General features: G+C 32.5%; 4 protein-coding genes and 4 non-coding genes across 8 annotated transcripts; 6 read left to right on the forward strand and 2 right to left on the reverse strand.

The window, feature by feature from the left end:
- Nucleotides 1–1,831: 1,831 nt before the first annotated feature.
- LOC124915151 (serine/threonine/tyrosine-protein kinase HT1-like) lies at nucleotides 1,832–3,687 on the forward strand. Its single transcript, XM_047455816.1, has 2 exons — nucleotides 1,832–3,193; nucleotides 3,263–3,687. The coding sequence occupies exons 1-2, from the start codon at nucleotides 2,318–2,320 to the stop codon at nucleotides 3,419–3,421; spliced, it is 1,035 nt and encodes a 344-aa protein (XP_047311772.1). The 5' UTR covers nucleotides 1,832–2,317; the 3' UTR covers nucleotides 3,422–3,687.
- Nucleotides 3,688–5,625: 1,938 nt separating this feature from the next.
- On the forward strand, nucleotides 5,626–7,438 carry LOC124916815. Its single transcript, XM_047457580.1, has 2 exons — nucleotides 5,626–5,995; nucleotides 7,215–7,438. Exon 1 carries the CDS (start codon nucleotides 5,708–5,710, stop codon nucleotides 5,981–5,983), a length of 276 nt encoding a protein of 91 aa, XP_047313536.1. The 5' UTR covers nucleotides 5,626–5,707; the 3' UTR covers nucleotides 5,984–5,995; nucleotides 7,215–7,438.
- A 2,681-nt stretch (nucleotides 7,439–10,119) lies between these two features.
- Nucleotides 10,120–11,145, reverse strand: LOC124914418. Its single transcript, XM_047454959.1, has one exon. The coding sequence runs from the start codon at nucleotides 10,987–10,989 to the stop codon at nucleotides 10,354–10,356; it is 636 nt and encodes a 211-aa protein (XP_047310915.1). The 5' UTR covers nucleotides 10,990–11,145; the 3' UTR covers nucleotides 10,120–10,353.
- A 1,192-nt stretch (nucleotides 11,146–12,337) lies between these two features.
- Nucleotides 12,338–15,296, reverse strand: LOC124914620 (probable carboxylesterase SOBER1-like). Its single transcript, XM_047455212.1, has 6 exons — nucleotides 14,982–15,296; nucleotides 14,861–14,913; nucleotides 13,032–13,155; nucleotides 12,834–12,955; nucleotides 12,639–12,746; nucleotides 12,338–12,572 (listed from the first exon to the last, which is right to left on the reverse strand). Exons 1-6 carry the CDS (start codon nucleotides 15,265–15,267, stop codon nucleotides 12,480–12,482), a joined length of 786 nt encoding a protein of 261 aa, XP_047311168.1. The 5' UTR covers nucleotides 15,268–15,296; the 3' UTR covers nucleotides 12,338–12,479.
- A 1,115-nt stretch (nucleotides 15,297–16,411) lies between these two features.
- Nucleotides 16,412–16,502, forward strand: LOC124916887. Its single transcript, XR_007096962.1, has one exon. It is a non-coding gene; the product is annotated as a small nucleolar RNA snoR109 (small nucleolar RNA).
- A 131-nt stretch (nucleotides 16,503–16,633) lies between these two features.
- On the forward strand, nucleotides 16,634–16,721 carry LOC124916884. The gene has a single exon (XR_007096959.1). It is a non-coding gene; the product is annotated as a small nucleolar RNA snoR109 (small nucleolar RNA).
- Nucleotides 16,722–16,861: 140 nt separating this feature from the next.
- Nucleotides 16,862–16,952, forward strand: LOC124916886. Its single transcript, XR_007096961.1, has one exon. It is a non-coding gene; the product is annotated as a small nucleolar RNA snoR109 (small nucleolar RNA).
- A 112-nt stretch (nucleotides 16,953–17,064) lies between these two features.
- Nucleotides 17,065–17,152, forward strand: LOC124916885. The gene has a single exon (XR_007096960.1). It is a non-coding gene; the product is annotated as a small nucleolar RNA snoR109 (small nucleolar RNA).
- Nucleotides 17,153–18,553: the final 1,401 nt, after the last annotated feature.

The following is an 18,553-nucleotide window of genomic DNA, read 5'->3' on the forward strand; positions in this document are numbered from 1 at the left end:
GCGTTCAGGGGATCGATTCCGAAGACCACCGAGAGGGTTTTCATCTGTCACCGTAACATCATCTTCAGGGTGGTGCATGTGCATAGATGCATCCATCCATTGCGTCAACCATTCAACCTGCCGCCTCAAATCGTCGTTATCACGGCGAAACTCAGCGTTTTCACGTCGCAACTCAGCAAGGTCACCATCATCAGCACCAGGGGTAGGGTTGCGCGGCTGTCTTCAGGGCGGCATACCTCAGGGTCGACTGGAAACTGATACCAACTGATGCAGCGTGCGTGGCTAGGATGAACCTTTATCAAGATTCGTTGATTCTTACGAATACCGAAAGTTGATAGATATTGAGGAAACCTCGTTTTCTGATTAATAATCTTCCCATAACAAAGTGTTTTAAGATTCTTTAAATACTCAAACCCTAGCTTGCAAAAGAAATAAACAACTTTTAATAAATTGCAAAAAACACCCGAAACTAATAAAAATGCGATTTTGAGCCCCTAAACGTCGTCAGATGGCCTTAAACCATCATACCTCATGGCAAAGCCATGACTTCTTCACAGCACCACGTTTCCGCCCGAAAAACACTAGCCAATCGTCAAAATCTGACACTTGCGAGATATTTTCGGATGCTGCAACTTTCGCATAAACGCCTCTTCGACTCGCACCGCATCACAAAGACATGACTCTCCAACTTGTGAAATGCAAAAGAATGCTCATGATTTCTTAATCAAATAATCTCTTGTTGTCATAACCTTTAAATCAAAGTATTTTTTAGTGATAAGAATAAATCAACATAATGAGTTTGAAAGTATTTGTATTTGTTTGCATTGGAGGTGAAAAATCAAATAATAATACCTTTTTAAATGTAGAGACCTTACACTCATATTTATGACTTTCATTCTTATTTTAAAATATTTTAAATAAGAGTGATATTTTGTTTATTGTGACCACTATTGCGAGCTATCTTAGTTAATAACATTATAAATAATTCAATTCAATATGTCCACATGTAAAACATATATATTGTTTACTTTAGATCTTTTAGAACAAATACAAAAATCGTGAACAAAAACTAATAAGCATAACAAATTTCAAACATGTTTTTCAGATAAGAGCTGCAAGAACAATACAATAATAACATAATCTAGATAGATAAACTATGATTATTAAACGCTAGGATGTGATTAGAAGAATAAATAAACACTCCTTAATAATTATATTTCAAAAGAACATCTTGATTAGGATGTGATTAGAAGAATAAATAAACACTCCTTAATAATTATATTTCAAAAGAACATCTTGATTAAGCTGAGTGCTGGACCATTTGTTTAAGTGGGTGGGTAAGTATATATTCTGTCCCCTACCCTAAAATTAAAATATCTCTTTCTTCATAAGGATATCATCTATCCAATTTATAACTCCATTTAAAAATAATTATTCTTTAATAAGTTACAATAGTCATCCTAAATTGTTTTAAAAAATAAAAATAAACACGTCGGAAGAGTCAAAAGACTATTTCGAATATGCTATGCCCCATCCTTTTCAAACCATTATAATAATAAATAATTTTAAATTTTAAATACAACCCATTAAAGTTTATTAATTATTATTTAAAATGAAACTCACAATTATAATACCCACTACAATTTTAAGTGTTTTAAGTAAAAATAATTATGTTTTTTTTTTTAAAAAAAATAAAACTTTTGACAAAAATAAAGTAAAATTTGCATCCTCTTGGTAAGGCTTCATCAGACAAACATGTTTATCATCACCAAGCAAGCATTGAATGTCCAGGTGGATGGAACGATGATATGTCCAAATCTGCATAATTTTTCGCAGAGATTAATCGATAATCCGCTGGCAATTTCGCAATGAATGATCGGTATTGCGAAAAAAGGTTCTCTCTTTCTCTATGGGGTCAACTTTTGATCTGACCATTCAGGGGATGTGTCTGGATCTGCCATAAAAGAGTTAATTAAGCTGTTCTTGATAATGTCCGAATTTGGTGAATATTCTTAACTGTTTGTGTAATTTCCCACTGACCCTGTCAATAATTGACTTATTAACAGTAAATCTTATCATCAAGAATGCATCAATGGTTGTTAAGACAGCAAAACTGAGTAAATTTACATCCTTTTATCCCTTTCTTCTATTAGTGTAGTGTAGATAAAACGAGCCATTTCTCTTTCACCCTTTATATAATTTGTCCAACCACCCATGTTTCTCAATCACTTCATGCACTTGTTCAAATCGATTCACACGTTCAGAAGGAAATTGCCCCCTTTTGACCCTCCTCTGTTTCACCACAGAACCTGATTCCATGGCAACATCATGTTTCAGTTTTTCTTGCCTAAAGAAATCAAAGAGAGACGAGACCCATCCCCATCCGCAGCCCACGATTCTTGAACCGGAGGCCATGGAGAGGATTGACAGTCTCGACTCATGGTCCATGATATTAATCGATTCCGAAAATATCGAAACTTGGGATCATGGGGAGGAGGAATACAAAGAAGAATGGACAGCCGATCTTTCTCAGCTATTCATCGGCAACGAATTCGCTTCCGGCGCATATAGCCGGGTTTACAGGGGAATTTACAAGCAGATAGCAGTTGCAGTCAAGATGGTGAGAATTCCATCTCAAATGGAAAACGCGACAAGGGTTTTACTGTTGAATCAATTCAAATCTGAAGTCGCATTGCTTTCACGTCTCTACCATCCAAACATAGTTCAATTTATCGCCGCCTGTAGAAAGCCGCCGGTGAACTTGATAATCATAGAATACATGTCTCAAGGTAATCTAAGAATGTATCTTAACAAGAAAGAGCCATACTCACTCTCAACAGAAACAATTTTGAGATTAGCCCTTGACATATCTAGAGGGATGTCATATCTCCATTCAGAAGGAGTGATTCACAGAGACCTTAAATCGAATAACTTGCTTCTTAACGATGATATGCGTGTAAAGGTAGCAGATTTCGGTACGTCGTGCTTGGAAACACAGTGCCGGAAGAGGCGGGAATGGAAAGGAAATAAGGGTACTTACCGGTGGATGGCGCCGGAGATGATTAAAGAGAAAGCTTATAACCGGAAAGTTGATGTTTACAGCTTTGGGATCGTTCTATGGGAGCTTACCACAGGCTTGCTTCCATTTCAAGGAATGACTCCTGTTCAGGCTGCCTTTGCTGTGGCAGAGAAGGTTTGCATTTGATTTATTTAATAATTCAATTTCAGTTTCAAATTTGAAAATTGAAATCATTTTGGGCAGAAGGAAAGGCCACAGCTTTGGTCGAGATGCCAACCAGGGCTTGCTCAGCTGATGAAACGTTGCTGGGTTGCTAATCCGGCTAAGCGACCAGAGTTTGCTGACATTGTTTCTACATTGGAATGTATTCAAAAAGGGTTACCACCATTGTTTAAACAGTGACATTTTGTAGGCATTTATCAACTCAATTTCTTAGAAGTTACTCAAAATTAGTATTCTTTATCTATGTTAAATTCATGGGGGAAATGAGTGCTAGCAAACTCAACCATGTTCAATTGTTTAGTGCAAATGAATGAATAATTATTGGATTCATGTTTTTGTGGAATCATACACGAAATTCAATGTGGATGTCATATCAAATATTGACCCACAAAATCAATTATGTGACATGTCATTGGATAATTATCCAAATTCAAATTTTACTATTTTATGCCTTACAATTCTTGTCTTACAATAATAAAAAATATAAATATTAGAAAGATTTTATAAAGAAATTAAATAAAATATAATATATAAATAACGATATCACTCAATTTAAATGTTGATTCGGGACATTTTTGTTAGACACATTTCATTTCAAATTGTTCCATCGTCTCTCATTTGTGTTGGAGCTTATCGCAAATGACTGTCTCCCAAGGTATAACTAATCTAATAATGAAATCACTACTCAACGAACTTGATCAGCGTACCTGAACTATCACCAAGTTTCAACAAAAATATCGAACAAAGAACTCGAAGAATACTCACAAAATAAAGGAGAGCACTTCTGATATTTTAGAGTGAAAATTGATGAAATGATGTAGTGAGTTTTAGTTGAGAGATGAGAGATTTTATATTGTTGAAAAATTAAACCATTAAATAAAATCATCAATTGATCCAATAGTTGGTATTGTTTGCTTCTTCATTTACCTTAACGTGTTTCTCTTCGTCATAGAGTAATTATTTGTCAAAATAATCAAGACAATTACAATTAAATACTAAATATTAGTTACATGGTTTTTCAATTTATTAATAATAATATTAAATTATCATAACAATTAATAATAAATTTAAATTAATTGATTCAAATTATACATTGATCAAATTTTACTCTTTAATTCAGTTTGAATTTAATAATTTAATGTGAATTTGATTTTATTACCCACAATTTTATTTTCATTCATTAATAAAATTTATAAAATTAATTTTAAATTTTTAATATTGTCCTCAACTAATTCTCATTATCTATTGTTTTTTTAGTGTTTATAATATAAGGCTATTATATCTATGCATTCGTATATGGTCACATTTTTAAAATGACACGAACAAAATCTTTAAGACAATTAATCAATTAAACTATCTTATTTTTATTAATTTTAATATTAAACTATTATAAATATTTATATTATTAAAGAATTATAAAAAAATATAAATTATATAGGCCCATTCATATTCAATGGATCAAGTGTTGTTAGATGCAACTCACCTGTAGTTCTTTCTTTGCTGTGTTTAATAAGCTTATTTATTACTCTCCACTCTTCATGAGAAGACCAGGTGTTCAAGCAGCTAATTCCCTTTCATCGTCTTTGAGATTCGGAAATGCTTTTATGTAGGATTTTATTAAAGCGAATTTGTGATATAATTTTATTTTTATTTTAAGTTGATGTTATTTTAATTTAAAAAAGATAAATGTTTGGTCCGAGTTGAGTTATATAAATTGTGTAAATAAGATCGCCCCCCACAAGGTACATTTTGCGCCTATGGGCCGCTATAACTATCCAAGAAGACACTCGAAACTGGAAAGATAAAAATAACCACCCGGTGGACTGCTGAGCTATAAGTCCTACGACACAGGAGCGAGATTCTCTAAAAAGCCAAGGTGCCGTTAACTCTCGGGTTGACCTCCACTGAAGGCGCATCGGACGAATTGGCAGACTCCGTTCACAACACCATTGACTCTGGAAGAAAATAGCGTGCATGCCGTAAATAGGTCGGTTTGGGTTAATCACAAATAAATATGTCAGGTTTATGTTAAAGATTTTGACACAAATTACTAAATAGGTCGGATTCTAATTAGTATCACGCAACCGTTAACATTTTATTTGTCGCACTATTATTTTGTTTTGATTTAAATGTTGACTTTAGTTTAAAATTTAATAAAATGAACAATTTGTTTATAAAAAAATAAAACAAAATATCTATTTTCTCTATGAATATGTGAATTATATTATTTGTTCTTCTGTATATTTGTATAAAATTATTTTTTATAAGTATAATAAGTGTTTTATAATAAAATTGTTTATATTTTCAAAATTTGTTTTTCTAGTAACAAAATTGGATATAAATGGGTCAAATAGGCCCAATGTCCGAAGTTCCGGACTAAACCCGTAAAGGCTTTGGTAGTGGGAGAGGGGTGCTAGAAATAGGGTTAAGATTTAGGAATCGAACCAAAATCTGAAACGAGCGACCATGGCGATTAGGAATTTCTACAACCAGATCAAGGGGCTCAAGGTGAAGGAAGTGCCCGAGCACGTCAAGCCGATGCTGAGCCTCTCTTACGCCAAGAGTACGATCAAGAAGGGTTTGGACAACTATCACGCCAAGTACATCGTCACCGATTCCATCGATCCTCTCTATCACGTCTGCTTCGGCGGTATGCTTTTCTCTTACTTGGTCGTTCTTCCCGAGGAGCGCCGCCACCTCGAGCACCAACAGCATGCCAAAGAACACGGCGATCACCATTGATTTACTTCCAAGGTATATAAACTTCGATCTTCTAGATTCAGACGACATTTGCGGAACAATTTTGCCAGATTTGTTATATTTTCTTTGCTGTTCTTGTTTGTAGAATTGATTTAGCTTGATAGCTTATAGATCTGTAGAAATCTGCAGTCAAATTAATGTTTATAGAATGAATTGACCTGTGATGATTCATCGGAACTTCAAAATCAATTGGTTAACATAGAAAAGTATATAACTGCAATCTGGATTTGAGTAATTTTGAGTAATTTCAACCTCCCACCTGGTGTGGTGAAATTGAACAAAGTCAGACCTTGACAAACAAAATATGTCTAATGAGTTTGGAACATCCATTCATGGACCAAAATCCTTGTCAAACTCCATTGTAATTGGGCATTGGAGATGAATATCTCCATAATTGTCATCACAGTCTGTCATCTCCAAACAGAATCAGTCTTTGTTACTGCCACAAGGCTAAACTCTCAGCATGTTTATTTTCGGCGGCGATTACAGTTTGTTTCCCAGGGTAAGATTACTCCAAAATGGGAGCCAAGTACACGGCCGTGTAGGATTCTTCGGATCTCTTCTCTTCCTCGTATCGTAGTGATCCACAGGTTCAAGAATTGCGCTGCCCTAACTTCAGATAGGACTTCCTCCTCCCAAGCGGCTTACAACTAATCTCCTTCCGGTTGATTTTCGACATCATCTCCTTCATGTTTAACTTCTTCTGGGAACATTTAAGTATGTTATTTGATTGCCCCTTCATAATTTGACTGTAAGGCAATTAGTAGTATTCTACTAAGCAATAACTTCCCCATTTTCTACAGCATTAAGATTCCTTAATAATTTTTCTTGAACCAGGGCTTGCATGAGTACATTTTTATATGCTGAAAACTCTAAAATTTAGGAGCTCTCCTATGATACCATCTAGAATAATATAAAGGTGATGTAGGAAAGACAAATTTTCTTGTAGTTGTTGGTCATCTTCCTTGGAAATTAGTTTACAGTGAGTTCGGTGATCATGGCTGATTGAAGCCACAATGTTGTGTTGTTGCTATGACTGATTGGGTTGTAATTCTTTTATCGACTCTAAGGATGAATTGTTGTGGTATTATGGTTTATGATCCTGAAGTTTCATGAAAAATGAATTATATGTTAATTTGCTAAAATTGACCATTTGACAGTTTGCTAGCTGTTTAAACTTGCCATAACTAATGCTTCTATCCTTCATTTGCAGGTTTCATCAAGGTTCAAGTGGCTGTCAATGGGAAGGATTGCTTCTGTTTTTTTGTTTTTATTTGTTTTTTTTTATTTGAAGGATTTCTGATCAACTAAACCAGCATTGATTGTATGGATGGATGTTGGATTAATTAAATTTATCAGCAGCAACTGTCAGAATAAATTCATTTGAAGATATTTTCAGTCTTGCTATCAATATGATTGTACTTGGTTTGTTTTTATGATGGTGGATAATAATAACAACATAACAACAATAATAATGCCGGGCCTCACACATGTTTGTTTCTATATGTCACTCAAGGGCTGTTTTTTTTATTTTTTATTTTTTATTCTTTGCTTTTTAATGTTGGAAATTCCTTAAATTGTTATTAACTTTTTTTACCCAGGTTAGCTAAATCTTGACCTTTTGCCTTGAAAATTTATCAATTAGATACTTTATTATTTGTTTGTTTCAGTGAAATATTTAATTGTGTATCTTGTGATTTATTCATAAAATGGAGTGTTCTGTATGGTATAATTGCTCCAATCGATCTGTTCATGACTTAAAATATAAATTGTAAATTTTATTTTGGTGAAGCTCTGTTCATAACTACAAAATTTGAAGATTTTTTTCATCAAAAATCTTTAGTTTTTTGTTTTAATGAGCCTGTACCGAATTTCCAATTGTTATTTATTTTTATTTTTGTATGTTTCTAAATTCTAACACAAATATTTTAAATAAAAGAAATGTAAAGAATTAGACTACTCATTTATAATATCAATTAAGAAAAAAATATTAATTTATTACACACTAATATATATATATATAATACTTAATCATCAATATTTGGCCTAATCCTTTGGGAGTAAAACAATAACTCTTAATATATTTTTTGACCTCTAGTTTAAGGATTATCTCACCGTCACAGTAACCTGATTTGGAATTATACAAAAATAAAATATTAAAAAAAGCTATTAACAGTAAGAAAGTGTTAAAATAGAATTCTAATCGAATCTGAATTCTTCAATAATCCTAGTAATTAATAGGGCCGCCAGAAGGGAAAAAAAATATAGTTTAGAGAACCCATCTTTGACAATAACTAAATATTCCATCTCAATTAATACACACAACATCGACTTAATCTCTAAGAATTTTTTTAAAAAATGCACTACAATATATTAAATAGCGTGACATCATACCATAATAAGAAATGTTACAATAATATTTTAGAATTTTTGTTCATTCAACTTGCTAGTTGTTGTTGACACACTTGTGTCGATCTTTTAGTCCAATTAGTTTTTTTTATATTTAATTATTTAAAAATTATAATTACCGTCTGTAAAAGTGGTGGGGTTAAATGGGTTGGTGGTTAACGACGTCGTTATATGGGTTGGTGGTGGGATTTGGGAAATTAATCAAAAGGCTGTGAGGGTTTTTTTATGGTAAGAAGCAGAGCACAGCACAGAGGGATCTAATAGGATAAGATGATGACTGTACACATACTAATCCACCACTTATCAACATGTGACACGTGTACGGTCATTAATCGTTTGTCCTTTTTCTTTCACTATTTACGCCCAACAAGGAACCTAGACCCGCATCCCTATGATTATTTTTTCATTATCTTTTTTTATTTTATTTATTTATACAACATATCTGAAATTATTTGACCCACTCTTGCCTTAATAATTATATCAAAAAATATTTAAATAATTAGGAAACTCATAATTGACAATTTTATTAAAAACAAATTAACAACATAACATAACATGATAATTTTTATTGTTTATATATCAAAAATAATTCCAAGCAAGGTGGAAGTGGGTGGGTTGGAGGACTTGGGAGTTAGAAAATGTGACCACCTTAAAGTTTTTATTTTAATTAAAAAAAAAAAAGTTAGCTAAGGTCAAAATTATTTAAACTATTTTAAATATGAATAATAATAATAAATAAGATTTTTGTCAACCAATATAATGTATTAAGTTAAATTTGATAATAATTAAATGTATGTATTTAAAGTTAAAGTTATGATTGAAAATGGGAATAATGTTATTAATAGAAGCTAGTTGATTATTAATAATAGAGAGATATTTCCTTAGATAAACATTTGAACTAATTACAATCTATCCACTTGCCATATGTTATAATAAACTTTTCTTGTTTATGTTCCTCACGCACTTTAAAGTAATAAATTATAGATACCCCACTTAATACCAATTCAATTATACAAAACATATATTTTAATTAAATTTAAACTCACATCAATTTGAAAGAAAACATCTTTTTCTTCTTAAGAGTCAATATCAGTTTTTCATTTTAGGATAATAATATTTTGAAACATTATTAACTATTTTTTCTTTTGTTAAATAAAAAATGGTGGAAAAAGGGCATGGAGAACACCACCGAGATGGGACCCTCGCCGGAGGGTTTCTTTTTTGAATCCTTTGCTTTAATCGAAGCTACTTACTTTTTGCCGACCTCTTTTATGGCGACAACCATCACTAGATTCCCCAATTTACCCTCAGGATTTCATGCAAATAACTCTCATTGTCACTGTAGGAATGCAATCTCTCCGAGGCTAGTTTCGGCAGTCTCTCCAAGGCCTAGGTTTCCGCCATGGATGATGGCCAACGAGCTCAGCTTGGGAAACGGAAACGGCGCCGCTAACCCTACTTCCAAACCCGGTTTGACAATAATAAATTTGTCAGATTTTTTTCAGAAGAAAATTAAATTTCTCCCGACAAAAGAAAGAATGCACGCTGCTATTATTATTATCATCATCATTATCATTCAATTCGTTGTTGATTATCTCAGTTTTTCAATTACCCTCTTTAAGAAGAAGAAGAAGATCAAAGGAACAACATTTAGCATTACTACTACAGTATTTACTTGAAGATAATAAGTAATGAAGTGAGCTTACTACTAGTGAAACAAGATTGAATGGGGGAATGAGGCTAGAATCCTTCAAAAAACACCCATTCTGTTTTTACATTGAAAAGGGTAATTAATATAGTACAACTTAAGCAGCCAAAAGGAGGAAGGAACAAAGAGATTAACAGAAGAAACGATTCATCAAAGTTTTCTGAGAAAGAAAGAAAGATGCAAAAGGAAAACACCAGAAAACCCACCTCTGTTTTCCTATAGTTTTTTCGATTCATCATGTCCAAATGTTCCAGAATCTTTCCCCTATAAAGCTCACAATCTTCCTAACCGAACCCTTCTCCATCTCCTCAGCTTCGATAACACTGTCTCCGCCGGAAATCTCTTCACTCAATCCACCTTCGCTTACCACTTCCTCCGTCGGTAACTCTGGTTTTACACTACTTTCTTCCTTCCCCTGAATCAATATCTCTGAAGATCTCTTAGACTCATCAGAAACTTTAGGGCCTCTCTTACGTCTTTCCTTCTTACTACCACCCTTTCCAAGTTGGGTCTGGGCCAAATCGTCCTCCAAAGCATCGATGATTTCGTGAATCAGTTGACGATTCGGTGAAGAGTCCCACCTGACCCAGTAACTCGTGTAGCATCTGAAACAATTGCAGCTGAAAGACGGAGCGTGGTCCCCACTGGAACTTCCAGTTCTGGCGGTTGCTGCTGCTGCTGCTGATGTTGATTTACTGCGATTGGATGAAAAGCTGCTTGAGGAACAGGAAATGAGGTAAGCGAGTACTTGCCTGTCTTCCGGCGAGAGTGCGGCAGAGAGTGTCAAAATGGCCGCCGGAAGAAAAGCAAGTGGGTCGGAGACTAGTGGCGGCGACGGATGGACTGAACCTTTCCGGTAGAGTTTCTTCATTTCAACGTTTAATCGATTCAACAACTAATAATACCCCAGAGAGAGAGAAGAGAGAAAAACAGTCTTGGAGAGTTGATAGGTTTTATTCAGAAGAAAGCTGGTGAAGGAGTTGAGCAGGGGTATCCTCTGGCTGTACTCCTATGCAACGCAGTACTATGTACTACCATACGATGCATCATCTCATGAGGCCTTGTTTGGTTACGGATGAATCTCTCTCTCTCTATGAATATTATATATGACTAAATAAATTCAGTTTAGAATCCAATTATCCAATCCAAACAAGGATTACGTGGAGAATTATTTAAGTTAACAGGTAATAAGTAGTTAAGTTTAAACAATATTTTTGTCGTAATTCTTTTTTTTCAAACCTATTCTTTGTTTACTAATTAGAGGTTTTGCTAGATTATAATCATTATTATTATAATAAGGTACTGTTTGCTTTCGAAAATTGCAGTGGTCAAATGTTTTTTATGGCCTCCACATTATCTTATATGAGATTCTTTCTTCTTCTATATAATCCATCATTTTTCTATTTAATCATTAAATTTGAAATTACTATTATTTTAAAATATTTAATTATAATGAATATTTTAAAATATTAATAGACATTTACTGCACTGTAACTAATAGAAGTGGTCCATTTTATTTTCTTAGAAGAAAAAGGCTAGTTTGATTTAGGTTTTTAGAGAAAGAAACATGAGTATTTTCATGTAAGTTCTGACCCAAAATATTGAAGCCCTGTTTGGAAATCACAAACTTCGTAGTAATTGGGTTTAAACTACTTTTTAATTATATATATATTAAAAAAATTTATAATATTTATTATTCAGCTCCAATTATTTTCAAATAGTTAGGGATAAATCTTAATTTTTATCTTAAAACTCAACTATCATATTAACAATCTAATCATTAATTTTATCTCTCTCTAATCCATAATTCTCTCACATTCATCCTATCCAATAAATTAGTCTTAAAATTTTAAAAACTAATTTTTTCTTAGACATTATTAAACAAAAATTTTTAGGATGAACGTAAAACCTAAAAACTGACTTTCTCAAAGAAGCCCTTGAATTTGAGTTTATTCTTCATAAATGACTCACAATAATTGAATTTAACTTTTTTTTATATTTTGTTTATTATATGTATGTGCAAACTGACCTATAATATCCAAGAGAAAGAAAGAGTTTTCCATTCCTCCTGGACAAATGGAAGAACATGTGTTGCCTTGCAATAATGTATGTCCTAACAAAACAAACAAACAAAAGGTTTCAAACAATGTTGTTTATCATCATCGGATCCCTCTATAGTTTCTGTAGGGTATGTTTCTAATTCTACTTGTGGCTCTGCAAGCAGAACACCACCATTATTACGAGTTTTCAGAAAGAACTCTCTTTGGGTTACAAAAGCAAATAGACAAACTGCAATCACTGTATTATTAGATAAGTCTTACAATCTGAAATGACAATTCCAGGTAACAATATGGTTTAACATCAGGAGGAGGAACTGTGTAACCGTCCCTTGATCCAAGATTCCAAGTTGTGAAGCTCCTCACCGCTTATGGAATGTCCAAGCCCGGGGTAAGCCTGTGATATTTTTAGAAAAATTAATGCAGATATAAGTGAGAAAGTTTAATGTAAAGTAAATGTTACCTTAAATTCACAACTCATTCCAGCTTGTTCGAGGAAGGGTGGTCCGGCTTGTCCAGCTTCAAACAATACTGTTCTGTCGGACATGCCGTGAGACCACAAGATGGGCGTCTACAAACAGCTCAATGAACAATGTTGACTAACAAGTAAAGACCATATAAATGAATATATAACATGATTTTTTTGAAGAATTCTTACCTTTCTTGCCTCTGGGGTGATTTGAGGTGTTATAGATGAATTAAATGGAACCCATCCGCTGAAAACTGCACCACCTCCTAGGGTTCTTGGGTAGAGCAGAACACTGGCTAAGGTCAACGCTCCTGTAAAACACAACACTCTCCTGAAGATTTTTTAAAAAAATTTCTTATCGAGGTACAGGCGGAGACAAAGACACACCTCCTTGACTAAATCCACATACAAACACATTCTCAGGATTTGTTCCTGCAGCTAATTCCTTGTCAATCGTCGCGTGCACTTTCTGGACGGCTTTCAGGACTTCCTTTTCATCTTTTGGAGAATTCTGATGCATTTCAAAAGAGAAAATTTGCAAAAGGCATCACCAAATCGTGTTATTAACTTCTACAAATCATGCTATAACTAGAGAGGAATCTTTAACTAGTGATAAAAGAATCTGACAAAACAAAATTATCTTAGTTAGTTAAAAGCTTTTAGATCTATAAATGACAATAAATGTTCATGACAAAAAGTTAGTTTGCGGAATCATATTGTTGAGTCGTCTTATCTTCTAGATGCTCATGAAACTATCTTTGAACTTGTTTCTACGTTGGTGGAAAACATAATTAGCAGAAATGTGTAAAGTCGCCATGTTATCCATCCCACCTCAATGAAATTGAAAGGGAAGGTATAATCCGAAAATCAGATTCATTGAGTTTCAAAGACAGTGTTGGTCGTGTTGTGAAACTTAGCTTCAGTTGTAGATCGAGGAAACATAGTTTCTTTCTTGTTTTCTAGGAAATCAAAGCATCTCTCAGAAATATGTAATAGCCTAAAAGAACCTTCTAGTATCCATACAAGATGCCCAATCCACATTTGAAAACAACTTAGCTCAAGGGAGTTTTTTACAAGGGAAAAAACAGACCAAGAGAGTAACACCCTATTACTCATCTGGCTAAATATCCAGTGAGTAAAATTCAAATATAACAACTTACAAGGATTAGCATCTGCAATAATATCTAGAACATATTTCCTTTGGGTCACACGTATGCCTGCATTAGATCTAGCAATTTAAAGACCCAAATAATATTCAGCATCACCTAGATCTTAATGATAAATAACCTATCCAGATAAGTCTTATGCACCTCAATTTCAGATAAATTGTTACGAACACGAAGCACATTATCAACATATACTAGACTAGAAGAGCAGAAAAGAAATGTTGCTGGATGAAAAGGCAGTGATCATGCATCGCCAGTTTAAAACCAAAATCCTGTAGTTTAATAATTACTCGGTGTTCCATTGGCCAGATGCATGCTTAAGGCCATATAGACTATTACTTAACTTGCAAACCATAACCTTAATTGAAATTCAAAACCTTCATGGGGAAGAATACAGACTTCCTCATTTAGCTTTCCAAGGTGGAAAGCATTATTGATATCTAGATGCAGTAGAAACCAACTGTTAGCTGAAGTTAAAATCAATAACTCTCCTGATAATCTATTGTTTTCTGTTGATGATAATCTTTAGCAACCAACCTTGCCTAGAGTTTGTCAATGAAACCATCTGTCTTAACTTAGTATTATAGACCTATTTCGAGCCCATGACCATTTTACTAAAGGGTAGAGTAGATTGAAAGTCAGAATTCAAAAGTGGCAAACACATTCCCATTGTTTGTTCTTGAGAGGTTTTCAGCAAAGCTAATGCAGATGAAGCTCTACAATCATCCTTAACCATTGTCCAAACTTCACTCATCCTTCTTCAGGTTTCAAAAAATGATATTCTAAACAACCATTTTACATATCAAATAAAATAAAATGTTCATAGCAGAAATTAGTATGTAGAATTTTATTGTTGAGCCATGTCCAATCATCTAGATGCTTATTGTCAAGTCTATCAACCTGTCCAACTTGAATCCAAACTAGCATATAGTTGATCATTGTTATTATTATGTAGTAGTGATTTTGAATGGATTATTGGTTAGGAACTTTAGGCTGCAAGATAAAATTTTGGAAAAGAAACATGAATAAGAACTAGCTAGCATGGCTTACTGCTGTGACGGGAATCTCATGAATGTCAAACCAAGAAGGCATCACAGCCCCATCTGCAAAGAAACATAAAGATCAAACATTGACAAATTGGAAGCAGAGAGTTTGAGGCAGGGAGACATACTGTTGCAAGTGACTCGGTTAGAAGGAGCTGAAGGAAAAGACCAAACGGAATTTCTGAACTCCCGCGATGAGAAAAAAGTCTTGATGGGTTCATTGGCGGGGCCGGAGTCACCCAAACCATGAAGCCAGAGAATGAAGCTCCGCGCCATATTATCCCGTTTTGAAGATTCCGGCGGGGTAGAAAGTTGGTGATTCGGCTGAGAGGTGAGAAGGAAGAGAATGGTCGTAGCGGAGGTGACTGTGAGGAGGAGTATTGGCTTGGTCAATAATGACAAGGCCTTCTTCATCTTTCTTTGCAGCTCCGGCTGGCCCGTTTCATTTGACTAAATTCGAGCCAAGACTCAGTGTGCTCAAGAGTTCAATGAGAAGACCGAGTTACTAGGCCAACCAACAAAGGCTAACCAGTCCACTAACCAAGGTATGAATATATATATATATATATATATATAAATAAAGCTCTTCAAAATTAGCATTCACTATAAATCAAGTTCCAAAGTTTTTATAACCCCCACATATTCACACCCTATTTATTTTACTTTCTTGTTTTGAAAATATTTTTAATCTTATTATTTGATTTTCTCAAAATATCATTTATTAAATGAAATCAACTTTAAGACCAACCTAACAATTAAAGTTTTTTAAAACAATGCAATCCATTATTATGAATTTTGGGAATAAAAAAAAAGATCACAGTAATTAGTTGTTTATATAAACAAAATTAAATTATCAACAGTTATTTAAAATATAATTCCTTATTGCAAAAATAATATTAAGAATAATTAAGTTGAACTCTCTAATTCATTTTTTGAATTTTCATGTGATCCTAATGAAAGTTAAAAAGTTTAATTTAGGTAAATTTTATAATTTTAAATTGATGATCTCACAATTATATACTTTAAAGTAAATAAATTTATAGCTACAAATTTTTAAAAATATTAATTATGATACTTTTTTAGTGTTATTTTTTTATTATTTTAATTAATTTTATAATTATATATATATATAACTGGAAGAGTTTTAAAATATTTGAAATAAAATTAAAATTTGACCAATTTAAAAATTTGTCAATATGATTTAAAATAGACTCTATTTTGCGATGGACTATTTATTGAAATAAAAAAAAAATAATAGTTTCCTTAGTCCTAACTATGAGATATAAGGAATCTTGTTATAGCCCTTATTTTATGGCCTTTTAACATTCTTGAAGGCCCAAAATATTATGGGCCGAAGAGGTGAAGCATAATGATGACCTAAAATTTAGGTTATATATTGAGCAGTCGGCTGCAAGAGATAGAGTAGAACCAATCAATCAATCAATCTCTCTCTCGGTTAGGGTTTATTAATTGGTTTGGTTATTTGATGAATTTGATTCGGCTACATGTACCAAGAAATGGGTCCGAAAAGAATACCCTTGATCTTGATTTGCCAAATCGGCTTGTAGCTAAATGAATAACTGAGAGGTTTTACTGGCCGGTGGTTGTTCTTTCAGTCGACTAATCTGCTTACCGAGTTTCTCACATCTTTTCTTTTTTCAATTCTTATTCAAAGTTCAGATCTTCTAAACCTTTTGTTTGAGTTTAATGGAATGAATGAATGCTACATGTACCAAGAAAAGGATTTGAAATCGATATCCTTGATCTTGATTTGCCAATGCGGCTGTAGCTATAGTGATATTTGAGGTTTTACTGGCCGGTGGTTGTTCTTTCAGTCGACTAATCTGCTTACCGAACTTCAAACATCTTGATCCACCATCTTTATTTAGACCCATTCCTGTGAATTTAAACAGGAATACCCTTGATCTTGATTTGATGAATTTGCCACAGGCTACATGTACCAAGAAATGGGTCTGAAAAGAATACCCTTGATCTTGATTTGCCAAATCGGCTTGTAGCTAAATGAATAATTGAGAGGTTTTACTGGCCGGTGGTTGTTTTTTCGGTCGACTAATCTGCTTACCGAGTTTCTCACATCTTTTCCTTTTATTATTCATTGTTTTGTTTGATCTCTTTTAATGTAATGAATGAATGCTACATGTACCAAGAAAAGGATTTGAAATTTATATTCTTGATCTTGATTTGCCAATGCGGCTGTAGCTATAGTCATAATTGAGGTTTTACTGGCCGGTGGTTGTTCTTTCAGTCGACTAATCTGCTTACCGAACTTCAAACATCTTGATCCATCATCTATATTTAGTCACACATCTTGATCTTCTTAGCTTAATTCTTCCTTGTTAATGTAATTGGATTCAAGACTTGATTTTTTGTAGTTGTTTTTCATCTGGTTATTAACTCATTAACTCTAGCGCAATTGTTCTTGATTTAAGTCAGTCATGTTTTAAAAATTACATTGTGAATGTAGCTATATGAATACAGTATTTTCTTTCTCAAAAAGCCTTTAAAAAAATGTATAATATTTTGGGCATAGTGTTTTATTTTCTTAGAATCCTTCTCAAAGAAATGTATAATTATGACATCGTTATATTGACAATACATTAAAACTCAATTCATGTTATGTTAGGGTGATGTCAAAAAGTTTTTGAATTTTTATAAATAATTTACCATAAAAATTAAAATATTAATTTTGAAAAAGTTGTAACATTATTAAAATATATGAATAATATTATTCTAGATATAAAATTTAGAATTTTATGGTAATAAAGATAAATAGGCACAAATAGGAGTTATACAAAATTATAGTTATAACCCTTCTTTATATTCCTAAATTCAAAGAAATTTGTATTGGATTAGCACAAAATTATTTTAAAATTTCTGCCTTCTTTAAAATATTCTCTGGTGGGTTGAGCACTCTATTCGCCAAAAACATTTAAATAGTTTGATTATTTATTGGATCATAAAAATTCATTTTTCCAAGATTTCTTACTTCTCTTTAGGATCTCCAGAAACATTTAGGAAGTTTTACGGTTTGAAGGTATGTATAGAATGAAGGTAAGGAAGAATATTTTTTGGGTTGCAGAAAAATTTTTGATGTGAAATTTAATTAAAGTGTGTTTTTCGATTAGAGATGATCATATCCATAGGCTAATTTCTTGATTGGTTGACATTTCTTAGCCTAATTTTTAAGGTCACAAGAAAGTTTATTTCTGTCTAAAAAATAGTGAAAGTTGCAGCTAAAAATTATTCATTTAGTTAAATTTTAAAAAAATATATTAAATATATTTATATTTATATAGTTTACAAAACTTAATATATTCATATCATTTATTTTAAAATATATTATTTTTTACTTTAAGTTATTTATTAATATTTAAAATTATATATTAATAAAAAAATATAAAAATTAATATATTAATATAATTTTCTTTTAAATATACTATTTTTTTTATTTAAATTATTTATTAATTTTAAATTATTTTAATAAATATATATAACATTATATATATATATATATTATTAATTATTAAGTAATATTATAAATATAAAAAATAAATAAGTTTGATGAATAAGGTGAATTAAACCTAACCAATATAAAATTATGTTATACTTAGTTGCGAATAAAGTTGACATTAAGAAACTAAATAGAACTATGACATAACTCCTCATTTACAAATTAGTT

This window comes from Impatiens glandulifera, chromosome 9 (genome assembly GCF_907164915.1).
Source record: "Impatiens glandulifera chromosome 9, dImpGla2.1, whole genome shotgun sequence".
NCBI lineage: Eukaryota > Viridiplantae > Streptophyta > Magnoliopsida > Ericales > Balsaminaceae > Impatiens > Impatiens glandulifera.